General features: G+C 45.0%; 2 protein-coding genes across 2 annotated transcripts; both read left to right on the top strand.

Annotated features, from left to right (window-relative positions):
* Positions 1-1,081: 1,081 nt before the first annotated feature.
* ATNIH1004_009304 (uncharacterized protein) lies at positions 1,082-2,758 on the top strand (the record flags this gene model as incomplete). The annotated part of the gene is made up of 1 exon (XM_033573900.1): positions 1,082-2,758. One exon carries the CDS (start codon positions 1,082-1,084, stop codon positions 2,756-2,758), a length of 1,677 nt encoding a protein of 558 aa, XP_033424452.1.
* An 8,546-nt stretch (positions 2,759-11,304) lies between these two features.
* On the top strand, positions 11,305-11,850 carry ATNIH1004_009303 (uncharacterized protein; the record flags this gene model as incomplete). Its single annotated transcript, XM_033573899.1, has 1 exon — positions 11,305-11,850. The coding sequence occupies one exon, from the start codon at positions 11,305-11,307 to the stop codon at positions 11,848-11,850; it is 546 nt and encodes a 181-aa protein (XP_033424451.1).
* Between the last annotated feature and the right edge of the window lie 273 nt (positions 11,851-12,123).

The raw sequence follows: 12,123 nt of genomic DNA, 5'->3' as shown, positions 1-12,123 counted from the left end.
TTTTAGGGACTAACCAGAACATAACGTCGACCAAGCAAGAGTCATGCAATGGAAAGTCTTAACATAGTCGAATCTCGAGTTTAATTTGCAGAGCGACGCAAACGCACCCAGTGTTAAGACCCTGATCGCCAAAAAATCATGGGATACTATGAAGGTACCTACCGAGCAAAAAACTACGGACGCCAAGACTGTTGCCTTTCTCGTTCTAGTAGGTGAGCAGTGCCGCCCTGAAGTCGCGCGACCGGGGTGAGTGGGGTGAGTGGTGGGGGTGATTGGGTGAGCGCTAGGGGTGACCATCGATCGCGCGCGACTGGGTGATCAGCCAAGGCGCCGTCCATCCTTGGTGTAGCAACTAGTTTCAGATTCCCCACATGAGGCCAAGTATAGATGAGATATATCATTGGTTTATAGAACACATACTCCTTATTGGTCAGATATAACAGCCTATTTCTTACAACCACTTGACCATATAAAAAGGTACAAGACTGATCGAAGATCAGTCGCATCTAGCGCCCTATATAGTAACGAAGGCCTTAGTCTGAGCACCATACTGGGTTTAACCCGTGACAGCTCTTCTAGATTTTGTTGATTATTATGATGATTATTCGATGGCTGTTCTCATTATTCTTATCATGTTCGTTCGTTTGTTGATGGCCTTTTTGACCCCTCCCTAATCACATGATCCTTGCCACGTATAGCCATATTATTTGACATTAATGTACCCAGAAAGCGGAGATACCTCTGTAATTACTTGGATCCGACGCGCTAAAAGCTAACCTCGACGCGCTAGCGTGAAAAGGCCAGTTGAGTATGTGGAATATAACCCGTGTGCCAATCCTTATGTTGAACTTGACAGTGTAATATTCTTACCGCTTTGTTGGTTTCGATGCCACCTACCCTCTCCTTAAGATACCGCTAGTTAATTCCTATTCAACCTTAGTCAGCGCTCGCTCCGTTATTTAGTTAAAGTCATTATAACGTACTAGGGTACACAGGGGGCCGCTGCTAAGCCCAAGTTTAGGGGTTCACCCCAGTTCCCCACTTGACATTTGCTATATCCAAGCTTGATTTCGCCACGAAGATGAAAATGTATCAATCCAAACTTGAGCAATACGTCCAGTTCCTTTCCCCGCGGCGCCGTCATGGTCGTAACTTCCTAGATCTGCCAGACGACATCCGATGCCATATCTACCGCCTCACGGGTGTAGTTCGCAAATGCCCTATCTACCTGTATTGGGATCCTCGGGAGAATCGCAACATTCTCGGCGCCAATGGAGATCCCATGCCCTGCCTGACAGCTAGTGCCTCTGACCTCGACTGTGACTGTCACGAAGTTCTAGATCGCTATTATTATCGACCGATCCCGGTCTCTCTTTTCTGCTGTAGCCGAGATGTCTACCGGGAGGCGTCGTCCCTCTTCTACGGTAATAATCGCTTTTACGTTCAGTATACAGGACTGGGCAGCTTTGACGCCATGATGGGGCTGCGTCCGAAGACTCTTGCTATGATCAGCTACCTGCATATTGTGCTGCACCGGACCAATAAAGACTCATCACTAAGTAATTGCAATTGTGAGGATCAAGAAATACGGCGGCATCCCTTACGTCGCATGCCTCCTCGACGCTATCGAGACTTGATTAGTGGGTGGAAAGCCGTCTGCATGCGACTGGCAGAGTCTATCACTCAGTCTCGGCTTGAGATGTGTCTTATCTGCGATACTGACGACATAAATGTGGCAGCCGAAGTGCTCGGTCCCCTGCGGCAGCTGCCATTGCTAGCAGCCTTCTCGGTGCGATTTGCACCGCCTCGGAGCACCCGGAATATTCCCATAGATAACAGCCTCCATGTTAATCTCTACCACATGGCAAGGGAGGTATCTATGGGGATAACTGGGCGCACCAGCAATCATCACAATCAAACATTTAAATATAATCTACTACCCGCGGAGCTCCAACTCCGCATCCTTGAACACACTGCACTTGTCGCACCAGAGGGTTACTTAGCCTGGAGTCCCGGTTCAGGCTTCTCTAGCCTCGACGAACTCTACGGGTACCGTTGGGAGCCTCAGCTACATCGTTGCCGGATATGCGATCCCTTGCGCATCATGTGCTGTCTCCCAATGCTCCCGAAGGGCGGAACGTGGGTGTCGCAGTGTAATAAGTGCTGGAAGTTCCCCTTGTCTCTTTTTCTCGTCAACCGGCACTTTTATCAGGAAGCAACACGTATATTCTGGTCGCTCAACCGGTTCGTCGTATTTGATATAGAAGCCTACCCCAGTGACGTTATCGGCCCCTTCCCACCTATCTTAGAGCCTGTCCAGTTGACGGCCTTTATGTCGCCGTATGCGATGCGCTACCTGCGCTACCTGCAGTTTAACTCTCCTCCAACCCGGGGAAAAGCACTGGAGGCGTATAAGGTGATGGTTGAGTTGCTCCGACGCAGTGCGGATCTGCCTCGGCTGACGATCACTCTTGATCTTAGGGGGATAGAGTCGTATGAATATGAATATCAGGACCCTATCAGCGAGGAGCAGGAAATTCAGACTTATTTAGAATTATATATGCCGTCTGTCATTGAGTTAGTACCCCTGCGGGCACTCAAGGATTTCTTTGTCCACATCGGCACCCTTCGGAGTTGGCGTTATTGTGTGGAGAACAAGCATGCGTTATGGGAGCGGAGGCTGGAAACGATGGTTATGGGAATGGAGTATCGAAGTCCAGAGAGGGTGAAGCGGGATGTGTTATATGCAATGGTATAATCTGTATAAGGAGATAATTCAGTGGTGTTCTCACAGCAGCTCTGACAATGAGTTTAGTAATAGAGATGTTCTTTTTTTTTTGATTCAGTAGAAGCTCTATGAATTCTTTACCACCATTCTGATTTTCTTGATGGAATGGATAGCTCCATAGAACATACGAAGGATGCGAAGAGTTAGCAAATTTGTGTGATAAATATTATTTAGGTGCAGATAATACACAAGATCGCGCTGTATGTTCCCATACACTTTCTTTGTCGAACTGCGCTGGCAAGCCTCAAGAGGGTATGAATTCAAGCCACTGCTGCTTATGATAGCACGCGATTACAGACCCTTTTAAAGCTAAAGCACGTATTAGCTATTCAGCTATGTTAGAGGTACCCGAGCACACGTACATGCTCCATTGGATCTTTCTATGCATAATTCTGGTGGGTGGGATTCTGATTCTCTCGGACTCGAGCGCATTAAAGGGAGTAAACTCATGCCTTGAGAACGTCGATAAGGGTGACTCCTTTGGTAGAGATTTACAAGTGTACGCTTCCAGGAAGTTCGCGGACTTCTGTACATGCTGTTGCTGAGTTTATCAGTTAAATGTACTTTTGTTGGTTCTCATGTTGGCTTGCAGTTCGGGACTTGGATTCGGATGCGGACAATGAGATTCAGAGAGTTCGCACTTGTGTGGATCAGCTCTATAATCAAATAGTTAAGTCACTTTCGCTTGGAGACTCAAGACTCGAGTGGTTGCGGCTGAGCAATCTTTGGCCATGTTTAATGCCTGTGTCAATCCTCCAGCAGCTGGGATCAAAATCACATGTCTTATTTGGCCAGAACATGAAAGACGCAATAATCTCATACGGATTAGCTATTGTACAGCTACAACGATTGATCCGGATGAAGGAAGCCTTTACGAGAGGGGACAAGGAAAAGCTGCAGCAAGAATATAGGAACCGCGGCCATGTAAATTGGCGGCCCTCGGACTACCCAGACTGGCTACTATTAGAAATCGACGGGAACATACAGATTCGTGACTTTTGACTGGTTTAGACTCTCAAATTAGCTACCAGAATGAGGCTACTAAGCAGTAAGAATGTCCAAACTGCGGTGATCTACCCGCTAATAGCTTGATTTTCATACCACAGACGACAATGATAGTGCCGTACAATCGTGTAATGGCGGCAACGACCCTGTTCCGCGAAAACCCCCGAGGGTAGATAGCAATCCGTCAAGAAGATACGAGAACACATCAAAAGCGGTAAGGAGACAGGAGGATGTTGCCACATTGCCGCCCAAAACTTGACGTGCTCCGCTAGCCTATCTTCCAACAGAACTACGTTTAATGATCTAGGAGTATCCGTGGCCCACAACCATGGTCATCGAAGCTGCATCCGGGGAGGAGTCTGACGACGATGAAGCCAAGGAATCAACTATCCTGCGTCAGTTGGTTCTCTGGATGCGCTCCTGGGGACTAATTTTGGCTCGAGACCCTTGGAAATTGGCTCGACTCACTACCAATTATTTTTTCTCTTCCTATGATGCTCCTCCACAAAGATTTTGACGTCTGCAAGTGTATAAAACGTCTTGCAATCTAGTTGGGGTGGTTGATTGGGTCGAGGCTGAGATTTGCGCCATTTGGCCTCAATCTTCATTCTCACCAACGACTGACAAGCAAGGTCCTCCTCAAGAGTGGTTGCTTCAGATATGATGATTATGTCATTTTGGAGGAATATTCTAGAGTACATTTTGCGAGGAAGCTGGAGGGTTGGGCAATGAAACAGCTAAAGTCATCAAATCAGCAAGAATTGTGGTGCTACTGCTGTCCCGTGGTTTCACAAGTCGCCTTGCGAATATGCCTGTGCCAATACATATTGGGTGATGAAAGCGGAGCGTACCAAATGAGCGATTTGGATGGACTGTTAATCCGGCTACAAGGGTTACGGAATTGGCATAACTAGGTCAGATGTACAGAATATAGGATGAAATAGAATCGTTTATGAGATTCAAAAAACGATTGACAAGGGCTGGTTACAATAGCATGGGGCATTCAATGTCAACAGATTAAAGAGCACGGCCACAATAAGAGCCGCCTTGATCTTCGGCATTTTCCAGCTTGGGGAGAGGCTTCCCAGCATTGAAAACCTAGTGGTTGCCCGAGGTCATAACCGCATGTTCTCGTTGCTGAGCAAACACGCGGGTTACCATTCATTGACTCGAGCTTCTAGCCAGTGATGGGGTCGGAATCGTATTTTTGACAGAAGACGAGTCCAGTTTAGGGTGTGCATTAAGAACCTCATTTTTTCAACAGGCTGGAGCAACCGACATATCACCCTGACCTTGTACATTTGGGTTTATGTATTTTACAAGCACCTGCACCATCTGCCTTCCAAACAGCATGTCAGAAATCAACAACGAGATCGCCACCTCTAACAGCCCCTCGAAATTTTTATCGTCACCAAGCTGTCCGAGAGCAGACACAATATAAGACGTTGCTAAATTTCGCAAGGCACCTATCCTGTGGGCGTGGCGGAGCGTCTCAGAATATACGAATCGCACAAACTCAATAACCCCTGTCAAGCGGCGATAAAAGTGAATAGCTTCAGTGTTTGAGAATCTAGAGAGAACCAACTGGCAGAGGGACTCGATCCCGTATTTATCGCCAAGACATAGAGCCGAGCATGTCCCAGGAAGACAGGTGTGAAATCCTGGCCCTTCCATTTGCTTCAGAGAGAAACGGTCCTTTACGTGCTCATAGTTGGGGGAAAATCGATAGTCAATCTCAAAATGAATCACGAAGATGTCTGTCCATATACTCTTTTCTTTATATGTAACCTGTCCTCATCCGCTGGTGACCCTTCAGCCTCCGGTTGCATCAGATCTCGGACTCAGGCTCCGGCTCTGGGATGGCTCGGCATCAATGCCATTCTTCTGGAAAAGCTGTTTTTTCTTTACTTCTTTTTTATCTTTCATGAACGCTTTTCGTTCTTCGAGACAACCGGCCAGTCGCCATCTGGTGAGGTGAGGGCGGCGTGTAGTCATGTAGGTAAGCATATTCGCACACCGAACGAAGGTATCCTCATCGCATCTGACCAATCAACACGCCTGGTCTTTGCCTCAATCACTGCGCCATTCATAAGCCTATCAAGACTTGGGGAAAGATTTGCCAAGGCATAAGAGTGCACTGTGAATTCCCTCTTTTCTAGGCCAATTTGAAAAGTAAACAGTGGTGAAGTAATGCAACTACCCAATTCTGAGTTTTCTAAGTGTGGAATCATAAAATATAGAAAGCCCCTACCTTCCGAAAGTTCCCTCCATGTTCAATAACTTGATACTTAAACAAATTCCCCAGTGGTTCAAATGTGTGCGATAGATGACTAGAGGCCGACCCTTTATTATCTTCTGATAGATTCTTTATAAGTCTAATTTTCCCGGGGGGAATGAAAAATGTGACGAAAAACTGCGTTTTCTTGGTAGTTATACCATCTCTTTGCGTGAACGATTTCCGTCATTCGTGAACAGCGCCGGTTTTGATAAGGCCAGGTCACTGAAACTGTATCTAAAACGCCGCTGTTCATACCCTCCCTCGATTTTGCAATTTGTTGAGGAGTGAGAGGTAGTCAGTTTCTTTCCGACGGCTTTAGCACTTCTATCTATTTGCCTGAGCTATGTATGGTTGGTTATCACCGGCGTCGAGAGCGCTGAAACAAGCACTTCTTGTGTTAATGCCTGTCTAATTGATGTAAGGAGAATCACATCTTGGCTTGCGCTAATGCATGCTCTTGGACTGTCACACCATAATAATTGGATAATGAATCCGTTTGTACTTTTGCTAAGGGCGAGGCCGAAATTACCAGGAAGCTATCGTTCAAATGGAATGACCCTGAATTGTGGAGCGAGTGGTTCAATTGGTGCCCGCTTCGTAGTACTGTATCATAATCACATTGCTTCATAGTCGGGTGGGGGAGGCTGGTGAGCCGTGATAGGTATGCTCTCCCACGGCAAACCGCTCGTAAAACTCGAGTTCTTGCTCGCTGCTGAGTGGCAACAAGTCGTCGGCCTAATCCTTCCAACTCAAGCTGAGACGGGAACAGACGGGGCGCCTCCCCCGGTTCCAACTGAAAGTAGCTGTAGACGGAGCTGTAGAGTTCTGACAGTAGGAACCTAGATTTCATGGAAGTCGCCGGGTGTAAAAGCGATATAATCTTTGGTTTAATTGCAATACTTCCGTTTTTGAGTCACAATTGCTGTTTGTTGAAACCGAGAGGCTTCCTCAACAGCAAATAGATATTCGGAGGTGTGTAATGGTATACTATTGACTATATTTTTTCAGCCCTGTGTTTGAATACGCGCTTCGACATAGAAAAGTTTCTCTTGTCAATGAAATCTCCGTAAAGGTCAGCCAATTATAATGAGAAGAACTCTATTCGACCAAATTTTATGGGAAGTGTAAGGGCTCCTACCAGATCACTCATGAATCTGTTTAAACTTGTCTGATCTGTCTGGTTGTAATTTCCGTAGTTGTTGAACCCAAATCTTGTTCAACACTATTGACCTTGCCTGCGTATTTACCAAGACAAGTAGGTACGACATAAAAGAGCCTCTTGATTGTGGACTGGGATGGTTCCGGCAACAACACTTGCTGGCTTTCAGGGAGCAGTATTCGTGTAATAAGTATTGAATAGTCAGTTGGCACTACTTTAAAATTCGAAGATTTGAAGTTTTTGCCTCTTTGGGCAGCGGTCAGCTTGACTGGTCCAGTGCCACAAAGAACCGTGTGGAATGAAATTTGTTCAGGATATACAGCTATGATCGACTTCAAGTTGTTGGTGCGAACCAATGACTAAATCTCAGGATATAGAATATCCTATTCGGTAGGTTACTTATAAAGTTTATAATGGCTCAAGCCCTTATAGATCATTGATAAGCATAACATCATACAAATCTATGCAGGCTTTACAGTGAAAGTAGGCTATACTGTATCAGGCTACTTCCTATCAATACCACTTATTTACCGCACACATAAGTCTTTTATGTGACGGCCAAACAACTTGATGAAATTGGTGCTATCTAACGAAAATTTCAAACGTGGGGAGGAGGAAGAAAGGTGGTGAGGGGACTATGCGGGGAGATAAACAAAGCTAGATACAAACAATGCAAACAGGCTACCTGGTGCGTTCGTCACAGAAGTAGTCTGGATACTTGGTGCATTCTGCGGTCATCCATGGCATTCTAGCTGGAAAATGTAGATTCCTTTACAATAGCTGGGACCGACTTTTGGTAAAGCACAGGCCCATCAACCCCTTGGTGCGGGTGTTCCTGTATTTGACAGATGATGCACGTCATCAGCCGTCTTATGGATATCCTACCGAACGGGACGTGGTCCTTCCAACAATGACGTTTCAAAATCAACTATTCCCCTTTTCTTACCCCACTTACAAAGAACCATATAATTTTCGCGTATTTTATTGGGACTACTAACGGGTGATGGAATTACATTAATACTTTCTACAGGGGCTAATTAGTGTCAGATAGAATGGCTGTACGTGGCCAGGATCATGTGACTAAAGAGGGGTAAAAACAAGGCCCTTTCCAGAAAATTGTTGAAAGCCTCGGGGGAAGAAGCTATGTCGTGAGGTGCTAGGATAGCGGTGACTAAATAGTATATTGAAACTATCGTGCGATCTAGTATCGCCTTGTGAGTATGTTCATCTATCTAGGAGAGAGAGCGTAGACAAACGCTTCCTCATGTCTACGTGTCCCTTGGCCCTGAATGTGATATATCAGATCGCTGCGGGACTAGGATATACGAAGGTGCCTTAGGCATCCTGATTTCCAACAAAAATCAAAATAATCAAGACATAATCATCAGAATAATTATTATAAAATTAATACAATCAAGAAGAGCTAGAACTGATCATTTAAGACGTTTTATGTGTCGTATTCTTGTATGCGGGACTGACTGAATATCTAAGAGTTATATATCTCCGAAGTGTTGTATTATTGTATGGCCCCGCAATCAGGGTCGGAAGGGCCCAAGGGAACCAGCCAATCTATTACCAAGGGTTCACATCGAACTCTGGGGAACGGCTGATCAAGGCTGGTAATTTTGTTAAAACAGTATTAATGATTTATCTTTACCCTTTACTAGGGTATTAATTTATTACAATGTTGGTTTTATTCCATGGTTATTACTTACTCTTTAGAGTGGGTCGGTGGGTATCTTGTTAATCACCACAACCAAAAAGGTAAAAATATTTTTTTTTACTGCAGTGGGACCAAGAAAGAATGTTGTTACTCATTGTTGGGCCGCTCATCCAATAATGGTGTTCCCATTGACTAGAATGCGAAGCACGGAGAGGAAATTGGATCCACGGCGGAGCCGTGGATCAACTTCTGTGGGGGATACCGTCTGCCCACGTGACACACTTCCGAGCTGGAGGTATGTTGGGGCGTAGGGCCCTAACATCTTACCTGTAGCGGGCAGGGCCCGCAAAGTGCTCGAGCCCGTATACCGGGCACTCGCGAGGTCGTGTAGAACTCTCCCGATCACATGATCTCGTTTACCTCGCACACACATTTACCTGTTCGGCCGCCGCGGCCGCAGATAGAAGCCCTTCAGCGAGTTCTTTTAGTCCAAATCTATTATATAGGTTGAATCGGCTACTAGCCCGTGACATTACCCTCATGAGAGGGACCTCTGATTTGATGATTCTAGTTAGATTCTGCTGTTTCTTCCGAACTGCGTATTCTGACTCTGTGACTAATCTTGTACTCTTGGTAGAGAGTACTTCGCCTCGAAAAAACTTTCTACCGACTATTTTATCAAAAGGACGACCTAGTAATAATATATGCTAGGTTTAGAAATTTCGATATATCCTATAAAGAGACAGGGGTTGTCACATGTCCCAAGCTGCTATAGTACGCCGAGTCCAATGACCGGAGTCATCGATGTGCCTCTTTTGCTGCGGCATAGTGGTAAAGCAGAGCACCACCACCCAGCCAGACAGACCTAGGTCTTCACAAGGGGCGCTGCGGTGCATTAATGCACCAAGCGAGATTTGGGCTGATAGACCTGGGGAAGTGGAAATGAAAGGAAGAGAAGCTTTTTACCTCTGCACTCACGTCCACCACCTCGTTCACGCCTTTCCCCCAAACCATCTTTGACTCTAAGGCTCTACAGACAGTTCTCAAACAAATCCTCAACTGCTGTCCCAGAGAGTGGCGCCGGACGTCCCCCCGGTGCAGATGTCCCGGCAAAAGTTAGTATGCTTCCATATTTTTGTCTCTATAAACAATCGCCTAACAACTCAGGCACAGTTCAGCCACACACTATCACACCAGGCATCTAGTTTGGTGGATAGACTTCTTCAACCAGGCTTTCGGGTACATGACTTGGTGTCATATCCGACAGCATTACATACACTTGATCCCCCAGAATCCCTCTAGGATCAAATGATGCGGTACATACTACCAGGGATGCGAGTACTTGAGAGGAAAGAGGTTACCGAACCAAGATAAGGCTGCACTGGGAAAACTCTTAGAAGATTAGTTGAGCTCTAACCAATTTAGCCGAGATGAGAACCTGAGTGTACAGTCTCCCCGTCTGAATGGCACCGGGTTGGGTTTTTTTTTGCTGTATATTACCTCTCACGAAGACGAAGCTTTTTGGAGGTCATATTTACGGCTGAGTGGAGAGGAAACCCAATTTTCCGCACCCTGTGGTCTTGTGTACTGGAATTAATTTACGTAGAATCTACAAAATCTAGTTTAATTAGTGATAGTCTAATAAGCGAAGCTGACGAGGAGCATTCACTCATTATATATATATATGGGTCATGCTAGACCTTATTGAAAACTGGGTGGATTGCGGATTTAGTCTACACTACACCTAGGATCCAATCCGTAGCAGTGTGGAAAGGTGTGGACTCTGCAGATGTAAAACAGAACTGTAGCCCTAGTCACAGAAAAGATGCAGGACTATAGCTGAATATTCTTGTATTCGGCCTACTTACTTTCCCTGCATTCTGTGTAATAGAGCAAAGACCCTTGAGTTACAGTAGCTTCTAATTACCTTATAGGAATTTTCTGTCGGGAAATCATAACAATAGTTATGTGTAAATCAAAATACTTAATAAGATTTTTAAAACTGTCTTGGAGGTGGTAGGTGAAAGGGCTGGTTGCAGAATTTTTATTACACTTATAACTATGTCAAATACATACAGAGCAATATGTATAAAGCTGCTATTAATAAAACTTGTGTGAGAGGGATATTTCTGCAGATACTAATACCAAGGAAAGATATGCTACAAACGAAATTCAAAAAACCAGGTCATGTTCCCATAGAAATAAGGAAGAATATTAATGTCTATCATTCCGTACTTTCCTATTATTTGTTGTTTATTGTGATCTGCATTCCATTCGTCAACCCTTACAACTAAGCTGCTCCCTGCGGACCATCCCACTTAATATGAAAAAGAAATATTTTTACCTTGCAAGGATAACGATCTATCATTTTCACAGCAAATATTATCTTAAGGCTTTAATACAAAATCAAAATGCATCTTCAAAACTGCATTCTACTGGCGACCTACCTGTGGAGCTCCGTCACCAACTGTCTCCCAAAAAGCTGCGACGCTATAGATCCCTTCAAGGATAATAATAAGCTTGAGACTCTCCTTCAGAAATTCGATACCATAGTCTGCCAGAAGGGCTGCAAGCCAACTGTATCCCAATTCAAAGACTGGGGAAAAGAAGCTCTCTTTGATCCACTGCTGTCCTCCACTATGGGCAAGATGGGCTTGCCTAACGTCCCCAAGATCACAAGCGGCATTTCAACAGACGTCACAAACGATTTAATAGACAACTGTGCAGGGTCAATGCGGGATCAGGATGTTTGTCAGGGCTCTAACCTGGATGCCATCGGACAGTGCCTAAAGGAGAATATGGTGTCGGTTGCGATGAACAAGGTGGAGCCATATTCCTTTATTGTTACTGAGGATATGTGTAAGAAAGCCAAGGTGTATCTGGAAGGGGAAGAGCTTTGGGAACAGTTGATACCACAATATTTTGATAAGTATGCTTCAAAGTGCAAGGACCTATAATGGTATGATGCTATGTATCCAGGAGTCAGGCGATGTTTTAATAAGACAAATATAGTCTTGATTTTCTTCGTGTGATTTTCTGATCAATGGGCTTATTTCTACACCACGTTAAACAGAGCAGTTAACATTCCAATGTTCTCCTTGATTTTACATCCCCAGGAATGTCTATCCATTGGAGTTTTGAATTTATAGGAAAATTTCTAGCTCTTTTATATCATCCCTTCAATGTCCATTAATTGCACGTTCGCAGGAATATGAGTTTTAGCAGTTTCT

The sequence above is a fragment of the Aspergillus tanneri genome (assembly GCF_003426965.1).
Source record: "Aspergillus tanneri strain NIH1004 chromosome Unknown AapTan_6_pilon_pilon_pilon, whole genome shotgun sequence".
NCBI lineage: Eukaryota > Fungi > Ascomycota > Eurotiomycetes > Eurotiales > Aspergillaceae > Aspergillus > Aspergillus tanneri.
The sequence above is the reverse complement of the archived record's forward strand: the minus strand, read 5'-3'. Positions and strand labels throughout refer to the sequence as shown.